Genomic DNA, 24,389 nt, shown 5'->3' with positions numbered 1-24,389 from the left:
ACAAAATATACTCCAGGAACCAATAATAATGCCAATTGGCTGATTAAACAGGGAGAATTATAATAGCAGATTTTGTGAGCATGTTTTGCCAACTCTGGATGATTAAAATTAATTTCCTGTTAGTTTTTATTTGTATTTTGGCATAATTGCCTTATTCTATTGGCTGAATGCCATTTAAAGTTTATTTGGTATTGTCCATCTTAAGTAGTAAGCTCCTAAAAGGTAGGTGTCTATGTGTCATCTTGTCCTCTTTATTTATTTATTTATTTATTTTTTTTAATTTAAAAGTGTTTTTAATGTTTATTATTGAGAGCAAGAGAGCGCAAGTGGGGGAGGGTCAGAGAGATGGAGGCACAAAATCGAAGCAGGCTCCAGGCTCTGAGAGGCAGGACAGAGTCCGATGAGGGGCTCAGACCCACAAACCGGGAGATCATGACCCGAGCTGAAGTCGGACACTCAACTGACTGAGCCACCCAGGGACCCCTGGTCCTTTAAAATTATAATGACAATATAAAACCTTTAAAGAAAAAATGGAAATATACAGAAATGGTATATGGCTTTTTGTGTGCATGGCTCAACTTAACTCTAAAGTAGAAATTCTCTGAGAGTTGTGGGATTTATTTTTCTTTTATTTCCTGATTTGCTGTTTAACAGGATTTTTTAAAAAGAGTGGCTTCCAAATTCATTTCTTAATCTCCAACGCAGGATGAGAAATACCTCCTAGGGAAGCCTGGGTGGTTAAGCATCTGACTTCGGTCTGGGTCATGATACCAGGGTTTGTGGGTTCGAGCCCTGCATCGGGCTCTCTGCTGACGGCTTGGAGCCCTAGAGCCTGCCTCAGATTCCGTGTCTCCCTCTCTCTCTCTGCCCCTCCCCGAGCTCTTGCTCAAAAATAAAAAATATTAAAAACAAAAAAAAAAACTTCTACAACACAACTCAGAATGGACATACCTGTGTGTGCACACACACACATAATGGGGGCTAAAATTACACAAATAATACTTATTTTTACTAAGTGTAATTCATTCTCATACATTCTATTCTCTTCTAGTGCATTCTTTTTTAAAATGTTGTATTTTAGAGAGAACATGCATGAGTGGGGGAGAGGGGCAGAAGGAGAGAGAGACGGAGAGAGAGAATCTTAAGCAGGCTCCAGGCTCAGTACTGAGGGAGAGGGAGGGGGAGGGAGTATCTTGAGCAGGCTCCAGGCTCAGTGCCAAGCCTGACATGGGGCTCAATCCCATGACCCTGGAATTGTGACCTGAACCCAAATCAAGAGTCAGATGCTCAAATGACTGAGCCACCAAGGTGCCTCATGATTTCATTATTTATTACCGATGTGTTCTTAAAATATTTTATATAAGGTGATATTTTAAAAGTCAAATTTATAAAAGAAACCTTGAATTTATTGTTGTAAAAAGTAATAGGCAGTTTCCCATGATTTCTTAGTTTTCTAAATGCTGGGTTTTGTATAAAGGAACAGGTGTTGTTATTGAGATATGTTGTTGAGAATTAAGTGTTAGGTGGATTGGGCTTCCCCTGGTGGCATTACCACCATCCTGGGCATTCACCCCATATATTGACTTAACAAGGAAGGCAAACAATTTCTGTTCATTTGACCCTTCTGGTCAGTTGCTAGTGGCTTACTGGAGCCCCAGGTTGAACAGCATGAGGAGATTGTATCGAGGCTCTGTGAGAAAGTGCCAGAAGTGATTACTGAGGTCTAACAGGAGCAGTAAGAAGGAAGATAAATGAGTTTTCTGTGTGTGCTATCACTCAACTTCAGGATGGGTCTCTGTGGTGATTCTAGGCTCTTTAGGTAAGACATGTGCCATATTCCCAAATCCTATGTTTTATATTGATAAAGTACTTAGAATTTTTAGAGGGAGGCAAAGAACCCGAAGCAGGCGCCAAGCTCTGAGCTGTCAGTGCAGAGCCTGATATGGGGCTTGAACTCGGGAACTACGAGATCATGACCTGAGCTGAAGTCAGACACTTAACCGACTGAGCCACCCAGGTGCCCCTGAGAAGACAGACTTTGTAATTACCCAAATCATGGCAATACAGAAGCAGATCCTGGCATATTTGTTACCTCCAGTGCAGAGTTGTCTTTCAGTATGAAAATGTATCTAATAATGAGCAGCAGTAGTTTTGAGAAGAGTAGAATCAGCAATGTGCAGTGTGTTTACACTCATGATGAAATTATTTTCTCTACAATGACTTTTTTTAGGGTTGAGAGGGATTTTAGTGGTTTGCAGTCAAAACCCTAAGGAGACCTCGTAAAACCTTTGAGACAGAGTTACGTGACTTGTCTTAGTTACAGAGCTAGAGTCAGAGGTGGAGGCAGAGTATTGGGGCTCCCGTTTTTTGATGGGAAAGGTAGTATTACACAAGAGTGCTTGCTTGGGGGCAGGAGGTTCAGAGTATTATTCCACTTTGCTGCTGGGGTCTTTTAGGGGAGTTAGCTGTTTTTTTGTTTTTTTTTTTTCAACGTTTATTTATTTTTTTTGGGACAGAGAGAGAGCATGAACGGGGGAGGGGCAGAGAGAGAGGGAGACACAGAATCGGAAACAGGCTCCAGGCTCTGGGCCATCAGCCCAGAGCCTGACGCGGGGCTTGAACTCTCAGACCGCGAGATCGTGACCTGGCTGAAGTCGGACGCTCAACCGACTGCGCCACCCAGGCGCCCCGGGAGTTAGCTGTTTTAAACACTTGTTTGATTTATGGCTGCTTGCTGCTGTAATCTACATCCAAATAGAGTAGAAGATTTGTATGTGTGTGTATGTATATACTATAGTATATCTGTTTATAATTGTATTTTTTTATAATAAAAATTGTGGCTAAAATGGATTTAAAAGATAGATTCTCAGAGAAATTCTGTACATGCAGGCTTGCAGAACTGAACTTAATTGTCTGGAACATTTTGTCTGGGAATTGAGAAGAAGCAAGGAATATCCATGTAGAGTTTTGGTTTGCTTTTAAATGTGATTCTTGTCATTCTCTGTGCTCCGTGTGTTTTCTAATCCATTCCCAGTAGCAGGAATACACTCGCAGACCTCAAGGGAGTTGTACATTCTCATCACGGTAGTGGGATCCAGGAATAATGGTTTAAGTTGATTTTTCTAGACAACTTCCATACTCTAATCTTTCATTCTATAAAATATCCAAATAAGTCAAATTTTTGTTATGGTGACTGGTCTTACCTTGCTCAAAATTAATAGTTTGCTAGAGCTTGAACTCATTTTGCTAGTTAGAGATTTTTTAGTAGATTTATTACAGTATTATTTGATCTTCATTGTAGGACATTTTGGAGGAAATAGATTGTCTTCCTGGGGCTGGAAGCTAAGAGAAAAAATTCTTGGCAGTTAAAGATAGCTGGTCTTAGTTTTTATTAACACTTGGCATTTGACCTTGTCCAGCATCCTGGGTGTAGCTGGTGACCATGGTTGTCTTCAGCGACCACTTCTGGCCTGCCTGCTGTGTGCCACTGTGCAGGCACCAGGGGTACTGTGCTGGTCAAGACTGACTCTGCTTCTGTCTTCACAGAGCTCAGAATGCTCAGCTGTAAGAAATCCTGGGCCTCACTGGTGTTACTTACAGGGGGATATGAGGAAATGGAATGAATCAAAATTTATTGCATGTTTTGGAAAGAAAGAAGACATTCTGCATGCTGCTTTAAAAGTATTAAATTCATAACCTGGGTCAGCCATTGTTGCTGTTCCGTAGACTCAATTTATGACAAATTTTACTCAGCCATGTGCACAGCAAACAGTTGTCTCAACTTCAGTCCCCTCCCACTTTGACTTAGAGGTTGCAGGATAATTGATTTTGATTGATTGTTCCCGTTATCTCCTTAAAGTCTTAGAGGATTCTTGACTGCATTTGTTTACCAGAGAATTTTCAGGGACATTCAAGAAATGAGAGCTCTTAAACATGGAGATGGTTCCTCTGTGATGTTCCTGAACTTCACCCTGGCCCTTGCCAGAGATCACTGTTTTTACAGCTATGTGCGTCATTGTTGTTTCCAGCCGATAGATGTCTGAAAGCAAGTTCACATCCTTCCTGTCTTAGGACTGGTGGGGCTTGGCCCAGGCAGCTGGATGGACAGTGGGGAAGGTCACTGAGAAAAGGAGGCTGGACTAGAAGTTCTTTCCTTGTCCCCACACAGACCCCTTAAGCCGTGATACACGTATTCTTCAGTACAACTGTTGACTTTGCTCTTGTTGTACCTTCTCTCCGTTGTCAGGCTGCCTCACAGCCTTTCTGTGGCTTCTGAAATCCACCCTCCCTGAGTTTCAAAACCATACTTTGATTCTCGTACAACCTCTCTAATGGCTCCTTCCGGCCTTCCTTGCCCCCCCCCCCCCCCCCCCCCCCCCCCCCCACCCCCCCCCCCCCCCCCCCCCCCCCCGCTCAGTACCATAGATGTCCCCCCGCACCTCATCTGTGCTCTTCCGCTCCTCTCGGCTTCATTCTTCTCTCCTTTCTCCTACCCTGCTGCTTACCTCTCCCTCCTTTTTTTTTCACCTTTTGTCACGCACGCTGTGCACGCTCGTGGCACCTCTGATGCACATCGTATGAGGCGTGGTTTGGGAATGATGAGTGAATGAGGCAGACAAAACTGCATCTTCTATAGCATTGGCTATTAATTCACAAGTTACAGTTGTGAAGTGTTGGGATGAGGAAGTCCTGTTTATGAGAGCACAGAATTAGAGGACCTGTTCTGAGGAAATAACTAGGGGCTGGAATCTGAAGGGCCAGGAGGGATTTATGAGGTGGGAGTGGGGAGTGTTGCCGGCCGTAGGAACAGAAAACAGCTGTTAACTCCTGGTGTTCCAGTCACTGGGCCTTCTTTGAATTCCAGGGTGTAAAATGTAGGTGTCAAATGCAAGTTGGCAACTTCTCTCCATCTCCCCCAGGCTGATTCTTCACTGCAGCCCCCTCTTTTCTCCTGTTTGCGGTGTTAGAAGTCTTGGTGTCACTGGTTTCCTCTGAAAAAGGCCTGAGACTTGCCTTTCTACTTTCCCACCTGCCACACCAGCTCTGGGTACCATTGCTTCCTCACAGATGGCACTGCCTTCCGTATCGCAGTGCCCACTCCCAGCCTTCGTGTGCCCCCACCTCTGCACAGCCAGTGTGGATCTCCCTCTCTCTGAGGCCCACTTCTTAATCCTTTGACTTGGTGGTTGAAAAGACTAGATTCCTGATGAACAAAATCCAGATGCTCTTAATTTGGGTTCTCCATTATCAGCCCTCAGACTCTGTCTTCACTTTACTCCACACACACCTCTAGGGACAAGGAGATATTTCTCCTGGTTCCCCTGTAAACCATGATCTTCTGCCTTTTTTCCTTTGTTCTAACTTTTGCCACCATCTCCAGGAAATTTTTTCAACCACGGCAGCCCCCAGTGATTTCTTCCTCTCTGAACTTTGATTGTTCTTAGAATACTCACTTTCTGTATTTTAATGTGCTAACGTCATTTCCTGACCTCAATTATAAGTTTAGTAACAGAAACATGTCTGCAAGAATTTTGTATACCCAAGTTGAGGATTCACCAACTAGGTACTTCATAAGGGCTTTGATGATGCCTAGAAGATTCATTTTTGTATCATTTAGTGGATGCTGCTAATTCATTGCTAATTGAGGACTCTGTATAGTTAATATTGTAACCCTCCTGTCCTATATGTTGAGCATAACTTGAATTGACACTAAATACCAATCTCAATTGAAAACAACAAATCTGGGGTGCCTGGGTGGCTCCATTGGGTAAGTGTCTGACTTCGGCTCAGGTCATGATCTCGTGGTCTGTGGGTGTGGGCCCCATGTTGGGTTCTGTGCTCACAGCTCAGAGCCTGCAGCCTGCTTTAGATTCAGTGTCTCCCGCTCTCCATGCTCCTCCCCTACTTGCACTCTCTCTCTCAAAAATAAATAGTAAAAAATTAAAAAAAAAAATTTTAATGGGCCCTAATGCACCAGGGTTCTTTTCTGTCTGTCAGGTTCTCACATTTCATAGAGTTAGTCAAGGATTCTTTCTAACGTTACAGCAATTTGTGTAGTTGTTTATAGTTTACAAGTTTTATGTATTTACTTATGAAAAAAATTTTTTTTCAATGCTTTTATTTATTTTTGAGAGGGAGAGTGACAGAACGCAAGTGGGGAAGAGACAGAGAGAGGGAGACAGAATCCAAAGCAGGCTCTAGGCTTTGACCTGTCAGCACAGAGCCCAACATGGGGCTTGAACCCACAAACCATGAGACCGTGACCTGAGCCGAATTTGGACGCTTAACCGACTGAGCCACCTAGGTGCCCCTATAATTTACAAGTTTTATTTAAATAGACCCTCTCATTCAATCCTCATTATAACTCTTTTTTTTTTAATTTTTTTTTTTCAACGTTTATTTATTTTTCGGACAGAGAGAGACAGAGCATGAACGGGGGAGGGGCAGAGAGAGAGGGAGACACAGAATCGGAAACAGGCTCCAGGCTCTGAGCCATCAGCCCAGAGCCCGACGCGGGGCTCGAACTCACGGACCGCGAGATCGTGACCTGGCTGAAGTCGGAGGCTCAACCGACTGCGCCACCCAGGCGCCCCTATAACTCTTTTTTAAAAAAAATTTTTTTTTCAATGTTTATTTATTTTTGGGACAGAGAGAGACAGAGCATGAACGGGGGAGGGGCAGAGAGAGAGGGAGACACAGAATCGGAAACAGGCTCCAGGCTCTGAGCCATCAGCCCAGAGCCTTACGCGGGGCTCGAACTCACGGACCGTGAGATCGCGACCTGGCTGAAGTCGGACGCTTAACCGACTGCGCCACCCAGGCGCCCCATAACTCTTTGAGGTAAATGGTAATCTCCTTATTTTACAGAAGAAGAAGTTGAGGTATAAAAAACTTGAATGAGTATGAGTCCCCCATCTAATTTGTGGTGGAGGCTCGACCAGAATCTAGGTCTCTGACGGAGAGTTCTTTTTTCCCCAGCTTTACTGAGATAGAATTGACACATAACACTGTGTAAGTTTAAAGTATACAATGTGATGATTTCATGTATGTTTCTATTGTGCAGATTACCACAGTAAGGTTTGTTAGCACACCCTTCACCTCACATGGTTAACCGTTGTTCTTTATGTTGAGAACATTTAAGATCTTCTCGCTTAGAGTTCCAGTGTACAACGCCGTATTGTTAACTGTAGTCCTCCTGGTGTACTTGAGGTCCTTTGAACTTAGTCATCCTGTAGCTGAAATTTGTACCCTTTGACTAACATCTCTTCATTACCCCAGCCCCTGGGAACCACCATTAGACTGTTTCTATGAGTTCGATTTTTTTAAGATTCCACATGTAAGTGAGATCATACACTATTTGTCTTTCTCTATCAAGCATACTTCGTTTAGTATGATGCCCTCAAGATTAATCCATGTTGTCACAAATAACAGGGTTTCCTTCTTTTTTATACGTGTGTTACATACAAACCACATTTCATCCATTGACGAACATTTAGATTGTTTCCATGTCTTAGAGGTTACGAAGAATGCTGCAGTGATCATGGGAGTTGCAGGTATCTCTTCCAAAGAGTGACTTCACTTCCTTCAGCTACATACCCAAAAGTGGGATTGCTGGATCATATTGTGATTGTTTTTTTAGGTTTTTAAGGAACCTCCTTACTGTTTTCCATAATGGCTGTACCAATTTACATTCCCACCAACAGTACCCAAGAGTTCTTTTTTCTTCACATCCTGCTCACTAGTTTTTATCTCTTATCATTTTGATAATAGCCATTCTAATAGATGTGAGGTGAGGTGGTATCTCATCATGGTTATAATTTGCATTTTCCTAATGATTGGCAACATTGAGCACCTTTTCATATACCTGTTGGACATTGATACATCTTCTTTGGAAAAATGTCCATTCAGGTCTTTTGCTAATTTAAAAATCAAATTATTTGTTATTTTGCTGTTGTCGGAGTTTTTACATGTTTTGGAGGTTAATTCCTTATCAGATACATGCTTTGCAAATATTTTTTTTCCATTCCATCGGTTACCTTTTTATTTTGTTGATTGTTAGGGTTCCTTTCCTTTCTTTCTCTCTTTCTCTCTTTCTTTCTCTCTTTCTTTCTCTCTTTCTTTCTCTCTTTCTCTCTTTCTTTCTCTCTTTCTCTCTTTCTCTCTTTCTCTCTTTCTCTCTTTCTCTCTTTCTCTCTTTCTCTCTTTCTCTCTTTCTCTCTTTCTCTCTTTCTCTCTTTCTCTCTTTCTCTCTTTCTCTCTTTCTCTCTTTCTCTCTTTCTCTCTTTCTCTCTCTCTCTCTCTCTCTCTCTCTCTCTCTCTCTCTCTCTCTCTCTCTTTCTCTCTTTCTCTCTTTCTCTCTTTCTCTCTTTCTCTCTTTCTCTCTTTCTTCCTTATTAATTAATTAATTTTTATTTTTACTTATTTTTTAAACTTATATCCAAGTTAGTATACAGTGCAACAATGATTTCAGGAGTAGATTCCTTAATACCCCTTACCCACTTAGCCCATCCCCCATCTCACAACCTCCCCAGTAACCCTGTGTTTGTTCTCCATAGTTAAGAGTCTCTTAAGTTTTGTCCCCCTCTCTGTTTTCTTATTATATTTGCTTCCCTTCTCTTATATTCATCTGTTTTGTCTCTTAAAGTCGTCGTATGAGTGAAGTCATATGATATTTATCTTTCTCTGACTAATTTCGCTTAGCATAATACCCGCTAGTTCCATCCACGTAGTTGCAAATGGCAAGATTTCATTGTTTTTGATTGCCAAGTAATACTCCATTGTGTGTGTGTGTGTGTGTGTGTGTGTGTGTGTGTGTGTGTGTGTGTATGTATAACATCTTCTTTATCCGTTAATCCACCGATGGACATTGGGTTCTTTCCATACTTTGGCTATTGTCGATAGTACTGCTGTACACATTGGGGCGCATGTGCCCCTTCGAAACCACATACCTGTATCCCTTGGATAAATACCTAGTAGTGCAATTGCTGGGTCATAGGGTAGTTGTATTTTTAATTTTTTGAGGAACCTCCATACTGTTTTCCAGAGTGGCTGCACCAGTTTGCATTCCCACCAGCAGTGCCAAAGAGATCCTCTTTCTCCACATCCTCGCCAACATCTGTTGTTGCCTGAGTTGTTAATGTTAGCCATTCTGACAGGTGTGAGGTGGTATCTCATTGTGGTTTTGATTTGTATTACCCTGATGATGAGTGATGTGGAGCATTTTTTCATGTGTAGGCCATCTAGATATCTTCTTTGGAGAAGTGTCTGTTCATGTCTTCTGCCCATTTCTTCACTGGGTTATTATTATTTTTTGTCTTTTGGGTGTTGAGTTTGATAAGTTCTTTATAGATTTTGGATACCAACCCTTTATCTGATATGTCATTGGCAAATATCTTCTCCCATTCAGTCGGTTGCCTTTTAGTTTTGCTGATTGTTTCCTTTGCTGTGCAGAAGCTTTTAATTTTGATGAGATCCCAATAGTTCATTTTTGCTTTAGTTTCTTTCCCTTGCCTCTGGAGACATGTTGAGTAAGAAGTTGCTGTGGCCCAGGTCAAAGAGGTGTTTGCCTGCTTTCTTCTCTAGAATTTTGATGGCTTCCTGTCTTACCTTTAGGTCTCTCGTCCTTTGTGAGTTTACTTTTGTGTATGGGGTAAGAAAGTGGTCCAGGTTCATTTTTTCTACATGTTGCTGTCCATTTTTCCCAGCACCATTTAGTGAAGAGACTGTCTTTATTCCATTGGATATTCTTTCCAGCTTTTGTCAAAGATTAGTTGGCCATATGTTTGTGGGTCCATTATTGGATTCTCTATTCTGTTCCGTTGATCTGAGTGTCGGTTTTTGTGCCACTACCATACTGTCTTGATGATTACAGCTTTGTAATACAGTTTGAAGTCTGTTGGGGCTCCTTTTCTAAATTACTTATTGCTTCTCTAATAAAGAACTTGCCCTTGATCATATCTATTTTCTGTTGGGAGCCTTTGTCCTTATATGTATTAGTTGTTATTAACTTCTTCCAAGAAAAAAAAACCAACAAAATTCAGCAGCTGCTTCTCATGAAGGATGAAGAGGCTACATATTTTTTAATGGACTGTTACCTCAATTGGTAAGATTTTGCAGTGGTATCTTCCCCAAAACTTTATTTGAGATGTAATTTGCATGTGGGTTGTGTGATGAGTGGAGTGTAAAGCTAACTGGTGTAGTTGGGTGTTAATTACTACCCTGGTGTCTGGGAGACCATGTACCCAGAACCAAATCTAGATAATCAGACCTCTGTAGTATGCCTGGCCAGAAAAGGCTAGGCTGAGGTCGAGTATGTCCTGCTGAGAACCCCCTAACGAAAAGAGGTCTTGGCATGAGACCCTAGGAGCTCTTCCCCTTGCTGCTCCTATTTGATTACAGAGGCATGGCACTTGCAAAGCTTTTAAAAACTTGTTTCATGTTTTTAAAATCCTTGGGAGCTACAGAGTGGGTGTTGAGACCAAAAAGTCTGCTTCCTGAAGTGTTTATGCAAAGAATCATTTTTAGAGTTGTGTGGAATGGAATTGGGTCTGACGTCAATTCCCAGTGTGCTTTCTCTCCCCTGGAAGAATAGCGCATATGTAGGGACAGATGTGAGACTCCAGTCTCTTTTACGTATAAATAATGCTAGGAGAGACGGAACAGTACTGTGAGTGAGAAGTGGGGGAAGGACAGAGTTTACTGCAGGCTCTAGAGAAGAACAAGTTGTTCTTATAAGCACCTTTTTAAACCTTCAATTGTGTATGATCCGTGAGCCTAAATGTGCACAAAACACAAGTGTACAGTAATCAGTAATATAATAATAGAGCCAGGTACCCATGTAAGCTCCACCAGAGTCAAATACTAGAACATTGCCCCTACCCACAGCTCCCCTCCCCCAGCAATTACTTTGGATCACTACCCACCCCCACCCCCCTTCAGAGAGACTCTCTGACTTTTAAGGTAATAACTTCCTTGTTTTTATCTTTAAGAGATTTACCACTTTTGTATGCGCACTCCTAAATGATTAAGTTTTGACTGTTCAATTTCATATACTGGAATCCTACTGCCTTTTTTGTGAGTCTTGATCTTTTCCCTCGATGTTTTGTTTCTAATAATCACACTTGCTGTTGCATATAGCTGTAGTTCTCTTTTATTACTTTGTAGTACTTCATTGTAGGACTATACTGTAGTTTATCACTTTGCTGTTGATGGATGTTTGCCTGTTTGCAGTTTGGGCCAACTGCAAATACAGCCACATTGAGCATTCTTGAATTGTCTTTTCATGTATGCATTTTTGTTGGAAATGTATTAGCTTGAACCCTCGTGAAATTACCAATTTTGTGAATTAAATAGTGAAATGTTAATGATTTCATATGGTTCAGTCTACTACTTGGGCGTACAAATGTTGGATCATAGCAAATGTATATGTTCAATTTTTGTAGATTATACCAAATAGTTTCCTAAAAATCTTGTGCCAACTTGATCTCCTGCCAGCAAAGAATGAAGAATTTCTCCATATTCTGGCCAACACTTAGTATTGTAATTGTTCATTGTGGTTTTGGTTTACATTTCCTTGGTTCCTGGTATGAAGTTGAGCCCTTGTTCATTGGTTTTTGGCCATTTAGATTTCTTCCTGTGAAGTACCTATTAAAGTCATTTGCCCATTTTTCTTTTGGGTGATCTTTGTCTTGTTGATTAGCAGGTCTTCTTTATATGTTCTAGATATGAATCCTTGATGGCTTCTTATGTTGCATATTTCTTCTGCCATTTTCTGGCTCATCTCTTCACTCATAAGGGTGTGTTTGAATAGATATTCTAATGTAGTCAAATTTATCCTTTTTTTGGTCATTAATGCTTTTTGGGTTTTGTCTAAAGAGACTTTTACCGTAAGTTCTTGAAGATATTCTGTGATACTGTCTTCCAAGAGCTTTAGAGTTTGGCCTTACTTAGTTCTGTAATACATCTGAGATTGATTTTTGTGAGTGGAGTGAGGTTACAGTTCATTTGCATTTTTCCCCTCAGTGTTTGTCCATTTGTGTCAGCACCAGTCAGTGAAAAGCCTGTCCTCTCCCCCACTGGTCTGAGGTGTCATTCTATCATAAATCAGGGTCCATGTTGCCTGTATCCATTTGAGGCTCTATTTTCTGCATCAGTCTGTTGATCTATTCCTGCGCTAAACACCTCTTGTCTTAATTACTCTAAGTGTATAGCAAGTTAAGCTGCCACCTTGCTTTTCTTTCCTGACTGCGTCTTGGCTGCCTTGTACATTTCCCTATACATTTTGGAATCCACTTGTCAAGTTTCACAAAATAAGTCTGTTGGGATTTTTGAGATTGCATTTACTGTATCAGTAATTTTAATCAAATTAATAAATTATTTATTTAGACTTTATATCTTTATAGCAGTGAGTGTTTAGGAATAAGGCTTAATACTGTATTGTCAAAAATTTTTTTGAGATTAAAATGAATCATTCCAACAGATTTCTATTGTGATAAAATTTACCACTTTAACCACTTTTGGGATATAATTCAGTGGCATTAAGCACATGCACATTGTTGTATGACCATCTCCACTCTCTCACTAGACTTTTTCATTCATCTCAGGCTGAAAGCTGGTACTCATTAGACAGTTTTTTAAAATCTTTTTAAAATTTAAAATTTAACATTTTTTAGTGTTAATTTTTGAGAGAGAGAGACAGTGTATGAGCAGGGGAGGGGCTGCGAGAGAGACACACACAGAATCTGAAGCAGGCTACTAGCTGTCAGCACAGAGCCCAATGTGGGGCTTGAACTCGTGAACCATGAGATCATGACCTGAGTTTCTGAAGTTGGATGCTTAACTGACTGAGCCTCCCAGGTGTTGCCCTTGATATGGTTTTAAATGAAATATATTAATATTCTTTTATGAACATCCATCCAGTTGTAATCAACTGGATGACTGTAGTTTGGCTAATACTAGTATGTATTTTTCATAATCTTTTCCACTCTTGCAGTTCTGATAATTGTTTTACTGATCTTTTGCTGCCTGGACAGTTCTTATGTCTGTCAGTTGTGTTGAAATGTTGGAGATGATGATATAGGATATTTCTGTACCACTTAAAAGGTGTAGGGTAACTTCACAGGTCTCTGTCAGCAGTGACAGGGTTTCACATATTAGCGTATGTGGTTAGGTGGTGGCCTTTCCATCTCTGAGATAAGAGGTGATAGATTGGAAGGGAATGATAGCAGAAGAATAGAGTTTTTTGAGTATGTGGTGGACTCAAGCTAGCCTTCAGAAGTGTCTATGAGGCCAGAGGAACTTAACACCCAAAGTAGAGTCAGAACTCCCAAAGCTTATGTACATATTTGGCTGGGTGCGTATTTCTCTCCTGCCCCTAGAAGCCTAAGTAACAGCCCAGCACCCAACACTCCTATCTGAGTGGAGACAGCACAGGTAACATTGTCCTAGGACTTGGATGTTTGTGCTTCTAAGACCCTGTGGGAATTTTTAGGATTATAATTGATGTCCATTACCCTGAAAGGACCTTTGCAATTACTGATGAAGACTTGGCCTTTCTTCATTGCAGATTGACATCAGTAAATGCCATTATTTAGTGGATTTGGACACCATGAGAGAAACACCCCGGGAGCCAAAATACTCATCGAATAGAGAAGAATGGATCAGCTTGGCCTACAGACCATTCCTTGATGCTTCTAGGTATGTGGCTTTAATCCTAAGAGAGGTGTACTAGGACTAGTAAGGGTACAAATTAGAATCTTGATTGAATAACTTCCAGTCTTGGGCTGACTGTAATAGGCATCATTTCATTTTATTTTATTTGGGCCCAAACACATCTATTCTTGTCCAGTTTCCTGAGAAATCTAAAACAGTGTTCTCTTTTTCTAGGCACCACATGCAAAGTTTATTCAGGTGTCATCCAAATAAAAGAATCTAAATAAAACACATCCACTGAAGACCATGCAAATAAGTGTTTGCAATGGATTACTCTTGGCCATCAACCTCAACTGTCTTTGAGTATTATAACACTGCTAGGAAGATTGACTCTGTCCTTTAAGGAGCTAGAAGTTCATATCTGTTTTTGCAATCCAGGCTCAGTCGAGGAAAGGACAGGCCTTACTTGATCTTAAAGAGAGAGACTAAATAGAGAGAGACTAAATAGAGACTAAATAGAGCCTGTCTGGCTCTTCAGAAGGGCCTGAGAATTAATGACAAGAGGGGAGTCAGAATGTTGAGGTGAGGGAGTCATGGCATTGAGCTGGAGGAGTCAGGTTGTTTGTGGGCTGAGGTCCAGGGAGCCCTGTTGGGGGGGGGGGTGCGGGCAGAGCCCAGGCAGAAAGTGAAAGGTAGAGAACCAGGTCCTGAGAGGCAGGACTGGGACTCAAACAGAGAAGAAGAATCTTAATTTAAATAGCCACACATAGCTGCTAGATAGAGGATAGTAATAGGCAGCAGGTGGGTGTGATAATGGGTATCTGGCAGCTTTCCTCTGATGGCCTCTGGTTTCTCTGTGCAGTAGGAAGTAGGATTATCAGAAGAGAAGGGAGTTTGTGGGGATGAGGTGTTCAGGATTTGAGGAGAGGGAAATAATTGAGAGTAGGAAACAAAAGGAGCTTGAGAAATACAGTATGATTGGAAGACGGGGTAAAGAACCCACCTGAGTTCAACCACTGTGGTTGCTTGTTGGTGCTCTGGTGATAATTTACATACCATCAAATCCACCTACTTTAAGTGTACAACTCAATAATTATTAAATTTAGCAAGTTGTGGGTATATGAATGGGATTATATAATATGTGGGGTTTTGTATCTGCCTTCTTTGACTTTGCATGTTTTGGAGATTGATTCATGTTATAGCAAGTATCAGTTGGTGTCCCTTTTTGTGCCCGAATACTACTCCATTTATGGATATAACTATTTTGTTTACCTCTTCCCCAGTTGATGGATATTTGGGTTGCTTCTACTTTTTGGCTATCATGAATAATGCTGTTGTGAATGATTATGCACACATTTTTGTGTGCAGGGTTGGAGTTTAGCCAAGAAAGTTCAGCAAAGCATGAAGGGGCAGGGGAGTTGAGTTTGTGTAGGGGAGTGGTCATGGCCTTAAGTTAGGCGAGGAGGGGTGGGGGGTGCTGAGGGAGTGGAGGGCCATGAGAGGTGGTGGGGTCTTGGGTTGATACTCACATGTGGTCAGAATTGGAGTAGTAATGGGAGAGAGCTGGCAGGAGAAGCAGCAGTGATGGTGTGAACGCTCTGCATCACACGTGTTCTTCGTTATTGTTATTCGATATAGTACTTGGGGTAGGTTGCTGTGGTGCCTTCTATTTTGAGTTGAGAAAACTGTGACAGCCTGAGATCTGGCCCTGGGAAGATCTCCAGCTTGGAGGGGACAGCGCATTCCCAGCAGCCTTCCCATTAGCAGAGGACACTGAGTGGTTCACAGATAGTGACAGCAGTACGCTGACCACAGAACGAACTCTGTTTGTAGCAAATGGGACAAGGGCGTATTTTAAGGTAAGTTTTTTTTCCCTTTTGGTTTTGAGGGTTGACATGAGAAGATGTGCCCATCTTCCTCTTTCCCCTTTCGATAGCACACGCACCCTGCAGCTGGTGCACATAGACGGACAGCCTTCGGGACAAGGCAAAGAAACCATGCTCATACAGTTCTCACTAGACACTTTGAAATCTTCTGAGGGAAGAGCAAAAGGTGTTGGTCACTTCCCCACCTGTCTTGTGATGAGCAGTGACTGGAGATACTTGCACGGCCACACAAGTACATCTGGGGAGAAACACTACACCAGAGAAGTGCCATGGAGGCGTAGAAGGGATGGGCAATTCCAAAAAGGCTCGGGTGGGAGAGGCTGAGGAAGATCCCAAGAGGAGGTGATGTGAGGATTGCATTGGTGATAGTGTGGGTGGCGGACTGGAAGGAGGGAAAGTTGGTGGCACAGAAACAGGATAGGAGACTATTCTGGTTGGCTAGATGAGAGGCAGCGACGGTGTGAACTCGACTGCCGAGGACTGATAGACTCAGGAGATATATAGTGTCTGGAAGATGAGGTCAGAATTTTTCCCAGTATCGCACAGCTTTCCCCAGTGGCCTCTATCAAGCTTTTAACATTTTCCTTTTCTGTATTAGAAGTGCAGTACTAGTCATTGTTGGGGATTGCTTGCTGTGGCTGGGCTGGTCCCTGAGCAGAAGGTTTTGCAAGTTTGAGCACAACTTGCTGGAGAGACCGACCTTAAGCTTATAGAGCATCTTGTTTCTCCTGTTGGTGGGTGGTGGGTGGGTCCCTGCTGCTGCTTCATTTCCCCTCCGCACGCCTGCCCAGCTCACCCATCACACCACTAGTGCAGGGGGAGGGAGGGAGCTGACTGGGGAATGCCTTCTGGGGTTTTTCACTTCCCATAAATTGTACTCATTTCCCATAAATTGGCATTCTCTTCATGATGATATGCTGAAAAAGAAGAAAATCTGTTGGTTTAAGAACTGAAAAGGTACAGTTCACTTGAAGGTGTGCAGAGTGTGGTGAAAAGAGCAAGGGGTCAGAGGACAGGTGCATTTAATCCTGGTTGCCCACTACTTTATGGGGGTGTAGTAAGGATCAATTGAGAGCGCAAATATGAAAGTATTTGTAAATTCTAAAGCATTATGTAAATGTCAGGCCTTTCCATTAATTAGCAGGCAGTATAGTGTTCCAAAATTATGCTGATTATTCTCTCTCAGACAGCACTTCCCAGTATACATTGATCTAACCGCAAAAACAGTGGGATCCCACAGCCTAGTTTTGCCACAGCCATTTATAACTGTCAACACCACATGACATCTCGTGTTGCTGACTTGGGACAATTAAGTTGGACTGTCAGAGGCTGTGGGCCCCAGAGATAACGCGCTGAGGTGGTGTCTGAAATGCTTGTAGGAGCTTGATCCTGGATGCCTTCCCGCCTGTTCACTGGGGATGTTACATTTCCTCTTTTGCTGCTTGAGACCGTGGTTTGTGTATGGGAGCAATTTCTGTAACAAGGAGAAATACAGTACCATCTGCACCGAATGGCCACTCATGTCTTAGACCCTAGACTGGATAGGGCTGTAGGCCTAACTGTTCTCTAGCTCTTTCTGAGGAAAGGAGGTTTTAATAAGTCTGTGACCTACTGCCAGGTGATCTTTTAGAAATGTAAGATTATCTTAGATGTTTAAATCCCGAAAACTGAAATCTGCTTCCTTTATATTTATAGTTGACTTTGAGATCAATTTTTTCTTTCTTCCATTATCCATCTGTCTGTCTGTTCATTTGACATGCATCCAATCAGATATTTTTTAAACACTGTCAGGCACTGTCATGGATCTTAGGTATATAGTGACAAACAGTACACACACCTTACAATATAACAGCGAGGCTACCATTGAACAAAAAAACATCCAGATCAATATATAATTACAACCTGTGTTAGCTGCTTTAAAGGAGAGTTCAGGGCACTATGGGAGAAGGAGTCAGCAGAAGGAGGCACCTGGAGACTCAGAGCCAGCTGGTTAGGCAGGTTTGGAAATCAGGAGACAGTATGTCTCTGTCTCGGAGCTAGATTTTTTAAGGGATGTGAAAGAAGTAATTAGACACAGATTTTGCCCTTTAAATAACTTACAACTTGTGTAGTTATACATGCAAAAACAACTTGAAAATAGTATTAAGACCATAGAAAGGTACCAGGTTGTAACGCTAGACCTTCTAAGAAAGGAGAGGCCTGTCTGTGGAGGTAGGAGTATACTGAGAAGCTTCCCGGAGGACGTGGTTCCTGAGCTGAGGCTTAAAGGAAAAGGAGGATTTGTACCGGTGGTAAAGAGGGCAGCACCACTCCCATAATTCACAGAGAAGAAATCACGAGCGCAAGCGGAAAGATAAAAAGAAGCCTTTTGGATGAAACGCCTGAGGGTTTAGTCAAGAAAAATTTAATTGACCTCTTTCACTGGCTTAAATTGGCTTCTAGGTAAAGTGATCTATAATAGATCATCCAAATCCAAATGCTCTTGAAAATTAAAGGTGTCCTGTCCTGGGCAAATCAAGATGTATGGTTTATTTAATGTGACCAGAATACAGGGCTTGCCCCAAAAAGCAGGATGCGGAATGGAGCATGTATGGTTCCTTTGCCCCATAGTCATGTTTACTGTGGATTTTCCCATAGTTAAGTTATTTGACTTAATCTGCTGACCCTCCTTGGTATTGTAGCCTAGGTTAGGTCTCAGCCATCTGCAAGGGAAACAGCCTGGGTAGTTTGAAGACCGTATGGGCACATCAGAATACCCTCCTGGGTGGAGACTCAGCTCCAGGGGGAGGTAGCTTAAAGATGATTAGAACGATATGGTGACTGGTATAAATTTAGACATTCTGAGTATCTGTGAATACATGGGCTTGTTTTCCGTGGAAATTGTTGGAAGATAAGTAAGGCCTTTACTGTTGGGCTAGTGAAGAATGACTCCGTAAAGAGGACTAAATGTGCTTAGCCCGTTTGGGTGAATGGCAGTCCAGATGTCCATTCTTTACCAACAGGCTGCTTCTCTGCTTTATGAGAGGCCTAGAGATCCCAGAACCTGTTAGTCTGAGATGGGACCCAGGCCTAAGATCTTAACCATTTTCTATTGTCCCCCCGCCTTGCTTACAGCTGGTACCAAGCTGTGCCTTCCTCTCCTCTCCCTGAGTTGGCCATGTCTGCGTCTGGCTAGTTTTATCAGGCTTTCTCTGACTCCTAGGATATGGAATCTAAACTAGTCAACAAGATCACTTTTTAAACCAGACACATTTGTTACTCTATGGCCATCTCATATTACATACTTTCTAAAATAAGAGAGGATTTTTTTTCCTTCTTTGAAGCATGATATAATTGCTGCTTGTATAAAATAGCTCGACAAGTGGGTGGATGTAATGCCTACTCTGAGATTCCCCAGAGAGGAGTGAAGGGAGAGTGTTGGAATAAACTACCGGCTCAATGGTGGGTTCCTCCTAAGTGTGGTGTAGGAGTCTGGTGGGAAGTGCCTCTCCAGGATGTTGGAGCTGGCCTCCTGCACACCAGGGCCTGCCTGTGTGTGGCTTTAGAAACAAGCTGGGAGGCCCTGTCACTGCTTCACGCGGCTGCTTTCCGCCCACACTTTCCTCCTTTGTTATAGGTCCCTTTTGTCTGGCTGCTTTGCTTGAAACCTTTGGTTTTTGGATTATGAGATTTCCTTCTTCCTTGTTTTGGATGCGTTAGCCTCATCTAACTGAATTTTAGGTTTGCCTGATGAGGGGCTGGGGATAATTTGGGGAGACTTAAAAAGGGCAGGATTTCAAAGCCCTGCCAATGTATAGTTCTAGAAGAAGAGATGCAAGTCAGGAGTTGAAAGTTAACCCCCTCGGGCCCGGTAGGAGAGGGGCCTTCCCTAGTCCTGATAGCCTCTGCTGTGTGTGTTCTTGCAATGCCCAGCACAGGATTCTCAGTGGACACTGAGCTTTACCTGTTGTGGAGATTGTTTACTGAGACTATGAGTCGTCTTTTAGCCTCCAAGTAGAAGTGAATACAGCAGCCCTGAGGCCTGAAGAGGCCATGACACCTGTATCCATTTTGGTCCTGTGTGGTAGTCTGGTTGATGGCAGCCATGGTGTCCTCTGTCCCTAACCCCAGCATAAGCAGAACTGTTTATTTCTGGGAGATCATAGAGAATCACTGCAAAGGGCAAATTAGTTGGAAGCCCTTGTTCTAGTTGTGGTGGTGTAACAAATCATTCTAAGCTTAGCAGTATGAAAGAATAGCACTTACTGATTATTGTTTTCTCTCATGTTCTGGAGTTGACTGGGCTCAGCCAGACAGTTCTTCAGCTGCTCAGAGTTCTTTATGCATTGGCCATCAGACGGTGGTTCGGGCTGGATGGAGGCGTTGGGAAGGCCTTCTCACATGTCTAGCAGTTGATGCTGGCTAGATCTCAGCTTGGGCTGTTGGCCAGGACATCTACATGTGGCTTCACCATGTGGCCCACGCTTCTTCACAGCATGGTGGCTGGCTTCCAAAAGCTAGTATCTCAAGAGATATAACGTTTTTGATGACCCAGTCTTGGAATTCATACAGTGTATCACTCTTGTCTCATTCTGTTCATAGACAGCAAGCCATTCGAATAACCCAAGTTTGAGGGGAGAGGAATTAGACTTTCCCTATTGGTGGGAGAAATATCAAAGGATTTATGGACGTGTTTTAAAACCATCACAGCTCTTTTGATGCCATTCTTCATCCAAATTGAATAGTTTTTGAAATTTTGCTTTTTAAAGGAGATGTCTTGTACAAGAGACCTGTGGTGCACAAAATAGCTCAGCAGGCTGTTCATCTGCAGCTTTGTGCTACCCAGATGGAAAGGGAGACTACACCCTATGGCAGAATTTGGTTTCAGGCCAACACTTTGACATGCTTCAGATGATGTTCAAGTCCTTGGGGTAGAATTAGTTCTTCCTCCCAGTCAGTAACTGAAGTGCTCTGGTCTTTTCCCCACCCATCAATCATGGTCGTACCTCCAGCTCCTTCATCTATGTCAAGAATACTGAGAAATCGTAAGGAAGAAGAGATCAGAGTTTCTGAACTTGTGTGATTCTTGGTAGTTCATTGTTCTCAATACTTTTTCTTTATCAGTTCTTGGCCTTTCCTTTTTGTTTGGTTTTGTGTTATCTTCTCCCAGATACTTAGCTGAGACTTTCATCTGGCAGAGCTACCCCAGGCTAGCTTTGGTTTCAGAACACAGCAGCATTTTCCTCATTGTAGTCTTGAGCTGTTTATCATTGAGATCTGCTGACATTTTAAGAAGGACAAACCTCTGTGTGTGTGTGTGTGTGTGTGTGTGTGTGTGTGTGTGTGTGTATTTCTGAAGCTCGGAGAGTGTGCTTCCCGTTGTTGTGAAATTCGTTCTCTAGAAAGAGACTGTGTACAGACCATCGGTGCTCCAAGTCCATACTATAGAGACTCTCAGATTTGAAAAGTATATACAGTCTTTCAGGACTGCCACTGCTTTTAACTGGCTTAGACCAACCAGCTGGTCTCATCAGAGGTCTTAACTCTGAGTTCCTTGAGAGTTAGAAACCACAACTTTTACTGAATCTCTGTAACTCCTAGCACATAGTAAGGTCTCAGAAAAATATTTATCCATTATTTGATGAATTTCATTTTCTTTTTCTTTTTTTTTTAGTTTGATTTGGCACACAATGTTACATTAGTTTTCAGGTGTACAAGTTCACACTTGGATAAGGTCATACGTTATTTCTACTTTGACCACAGGTGAAACTGCCATCTGTCACCATACATCACTATTACAATGTCATTGACTGTATCCTTATATTGTGCCTTTTATTCCTGTGACTTATTTATTCCATAACTGGAATCCTGTATCTCCCACTCAGCTTCACTCGTTTTGCCTATCCCCTTTACCCACCTTCCCTCTGGCATCCATCAGTTTATTCTCCATATTTATAGGTCAGATTCTGCTTTTTGTTTATTCATTTGTTTTATTTTTTAGATTGCTCATATAAGTGAAATCATATGTTATTTGTCTTTCTCATTCTGACTTACTTCACTTAGCATAGTACCCCCTGGGTCCATCCATGTTGTCTCAAATGGAACAGTCTCCTCCTTTTTTTGTGGCTGTGTAACATAGTCCATTGTGTAAATCCACATCTCTTTTTAAAAATGAAATTAATTTTAATTCCAGTATAGTTAACACATGGTGTTAGATTACTTTCAAATGCACAATATGATTGTGATTCAGTAATTCTATATATGACTCATTGCTCATCACAGTGAGTATGCTGTTAGTCCCCAGCACCTATTTGACCCATCCCCCACCTCCCCTCTGGTAACCATCAGTGTGTTCTGGATAGTGTTAAGAGTTTATTTCTTGGTTTGTGTCTCTCTCTCTTTTCCTTTGTTCATTTGTTTCTGAACTTCCACATAAGAGAAATCATGGGGTATTTGTCTTTCTCTGACTGACTTATTTGTTTAGCATTATACCCTCTGGCTCTATTCATGTCATCAGAAATGGCAAGATTTCATTGAAGTTTACTCTTTTTTTTTTTTTTTAATTAGAGCATGTGAGTGGGGTAGAGGGGAAGTAGGAGAGAGAATGAATCTTAAGCAGGCTCTATGCTCCACTCAGAGCCTGATGTGGGACTCAATCCCATGACCCTGGGATCATGACCTGAGCTGAAATCAAGAGTCAGATGCTCAACCAACTGAGCCACCCAGGCGCCCTGGCAAGATTTCTTTTTTATGGCTGAATAATATTCCCTTGTGTATATATGCAACACATGTTCTTCATCCATTCACCTGTCAGTGGACACCTGGGCTGCTTGCATATCCTGGCTATTGTAAACCATGCTATAGTAAACTTAGGGGTACATGTATCTTTTTGAATTAGTGTTTTTGTTTTCTTTGGGTAAATACCCAGTAGTGGAATTACTGGATCATATGGTATTTCTATTTTTAACTTTTTGAGGAACCTCCATACTGTTTTCCACAGTGGCTGCACCACTTTACTTTCCCACCAACAGTGCATAATGATCTCTTTTTCTCCACATCCTTGCCAACACTTGTTTTTAGTGTTTTTTATTTTAGCCATTCTGACCGGTGTGAGGTGACATGTCATTGTGGTTTGACAAGGCATTTCCCCGATGATGGGTGATGTTGAACATATTTTCCTGTGTCTCTTAGCCATCTGGATGTCATCTTTGGAAAATATTTATTCAGGTCCTCTGCCCCTTTTTAAGATTTTTTTTTTGATGTTTAGTTATATGAGTTTTTTATATATTTGGGATATTAACTCCTTATCAGATATATCATTTACAAACATCTTCTCCAATTCCATAGGTTACCCTTTTGTTTTGTTGATGATTTCCTTTGCTGTGCAAAAGCTTTTTATTTTACTGTAGTCCTGATAGTTTATTTTTGTTTTTGTTTCCCTTGCCTCAGGAGATCTATCTAGAAAAATGTTACTACAGCTGATATCAGAGAAATTACTGCCTGTGCTCTCTTCTAGGATTTTCATAGTTTCACGTCTCAGATTTAGATCTTTAATCCATGGTGAGTTTATTTTTGTGTATGACATGAGAGAGTGGTCCCGCTTCCTCTTTTTGCGTGTATGTATCCAATTTTCTCAGCATCATTTGTTGAAGAGACTGTCTTTTCCCCATTGTATTTTCTTGACTCCTTTGCCAAAGATTTACTGTATAAGCGTGGGTTTATTTCTGGGTTTTCTATTCAGTTCCATTGATTTGTGTATCTGTTTTTGTGCCAGTACCATACTGTTTTGATTACTGGAACTTTGTAGTGTAACTTGAAGTCTGGACTTCTGATTACTCCACTTTTGTTTTTCTTTATCAAGATTGCTTTGACTATTTGGGGTCATTTGTGGTTCCATACAAATTTAAGGATTATTTGTTGTAATTCTATGAAAAATGCTGTTAGCATTTTGATACGGATTGCATTGAATCTGTAAATTGCTTTGGGTAGTATGGACATTTTAACAGTGTTAATTCTTCCAATACATGAACCTAGTAGATATTTCCATTTGTTTGTATCCTCTTCCGTTTCTTTGATCACGGTTTTATAGTTTTTTGGATGTAAGTCTTTTTCTCCTTGACTAAGTTTATTCCTAGGTATTTTATTATTTTTGATGCAGTTGTAAATGCTGTTATTTTCTTAATTTCTCTTTCTGCTACTTTGTTATTAGTGTATAGCAATGCTATAGATTTCTGGGTATTAATTTTATATCCAGCCACTTTACTGAACTTATTTATTTACTCTAGTAGTTTCTTGGCAGAGTTGTTAGGATTTTCTGTGTACAGTATCATGTCACCTGCAAATGGTGAAAGTTTTACATCTTCCTTACCAATTTGGATGCCTTTTATTTTTCTTGTCTGGTTGCTGTGGCTAGGACTTCCAGTACTGTGTTGAATAAAAGTGGTGAGAGTGGACATTCTTGTCTTGTTCATGATCTTAGAGGAAAAGCTCTGTTTTTCACCATTGAGAGTGATATTAGCTGTAGGTTTTTTTTCCTTCTTTTTTTCTCTCTCTCTCTTTTTTTTTTTTTTTTGTTGAAATTTTAAGGTCAGTTTATTAAGCTGAATGATGAGAGCTATCAGATGAATATTCTCTTGAAAAGTATTTTTTCTCAGAGTTAAAGATCAACACCTCAGCACAGCCACAGATGCTGTGGCAGTCTGGGCTCTCTGCAGTTAGGGATAGTCCACTCGTCTGTCAGGTCAGTGACTTCTGGGTCAGCACGATTGTAGTCTGACTCATCCTTGTCATCCTCTGGCTCCAAGTCCTCCATTTCCTGCGAGGTTCATCCGCCTCTACTGCTTGCAGCATCTTCTGAAAACTGGGTATCAGATG

General features: G+C 41.6%; 1 protein-coding gene across 8 annotated transcripts in view; it reads left to right on the top strand.

Annotated features, from left to right (window-relative positions):
* The window catches only part of ALG9 (ALG9 alpha-1,2-mannosyltransferase), a 97,174-nt gene that overhangs the window by 52,886 nt on the left and 19,899 nt on the right, over nucleotides 1–24,389 (top strand). For 3 of the 8 annotated variants that reach the window (XM_006936611.4, XM_045038276.1, XM_045038273.1), the window contains one exon: nucleotides 13,565–13,695. The exons of 4 other annotated variants lie outside the window; for them this stretch is intronic. In XM_006936611.4, the coding sequence (XP_006936673.1) occupies nucleotides 13,565–13,695 (131 nt within the window). Of the gene's footprint in view, nucleotides 1–13,564; nucleotides 13,696–13,884; nucleotides 13,964–24,389 lie in introns of those variants that run through there. One more of the 8 variants, XM_045038275.1, reaches the window with a different exon arrangement.

This window comes from Felis catus, chromosome D1, assembly GCF_018350175.1.
Source record: "Felis catus isolate Fca126 chromosome D1, F.catus_Fca126_mat1.0, whole genome shotgun sequence".
Classification (NCBI taxonomy): domain Eukaryota; kingdom Metazoa; phylum Chordata; class Mammalia; order Carnivora; family Felidae; genus Felis; species Felis catus.
The sequence above is the reverse complement of the archived record's forward strand: the minus strand, read 5'-3'. Positions and strand labels throughout refer to the sequence as shown.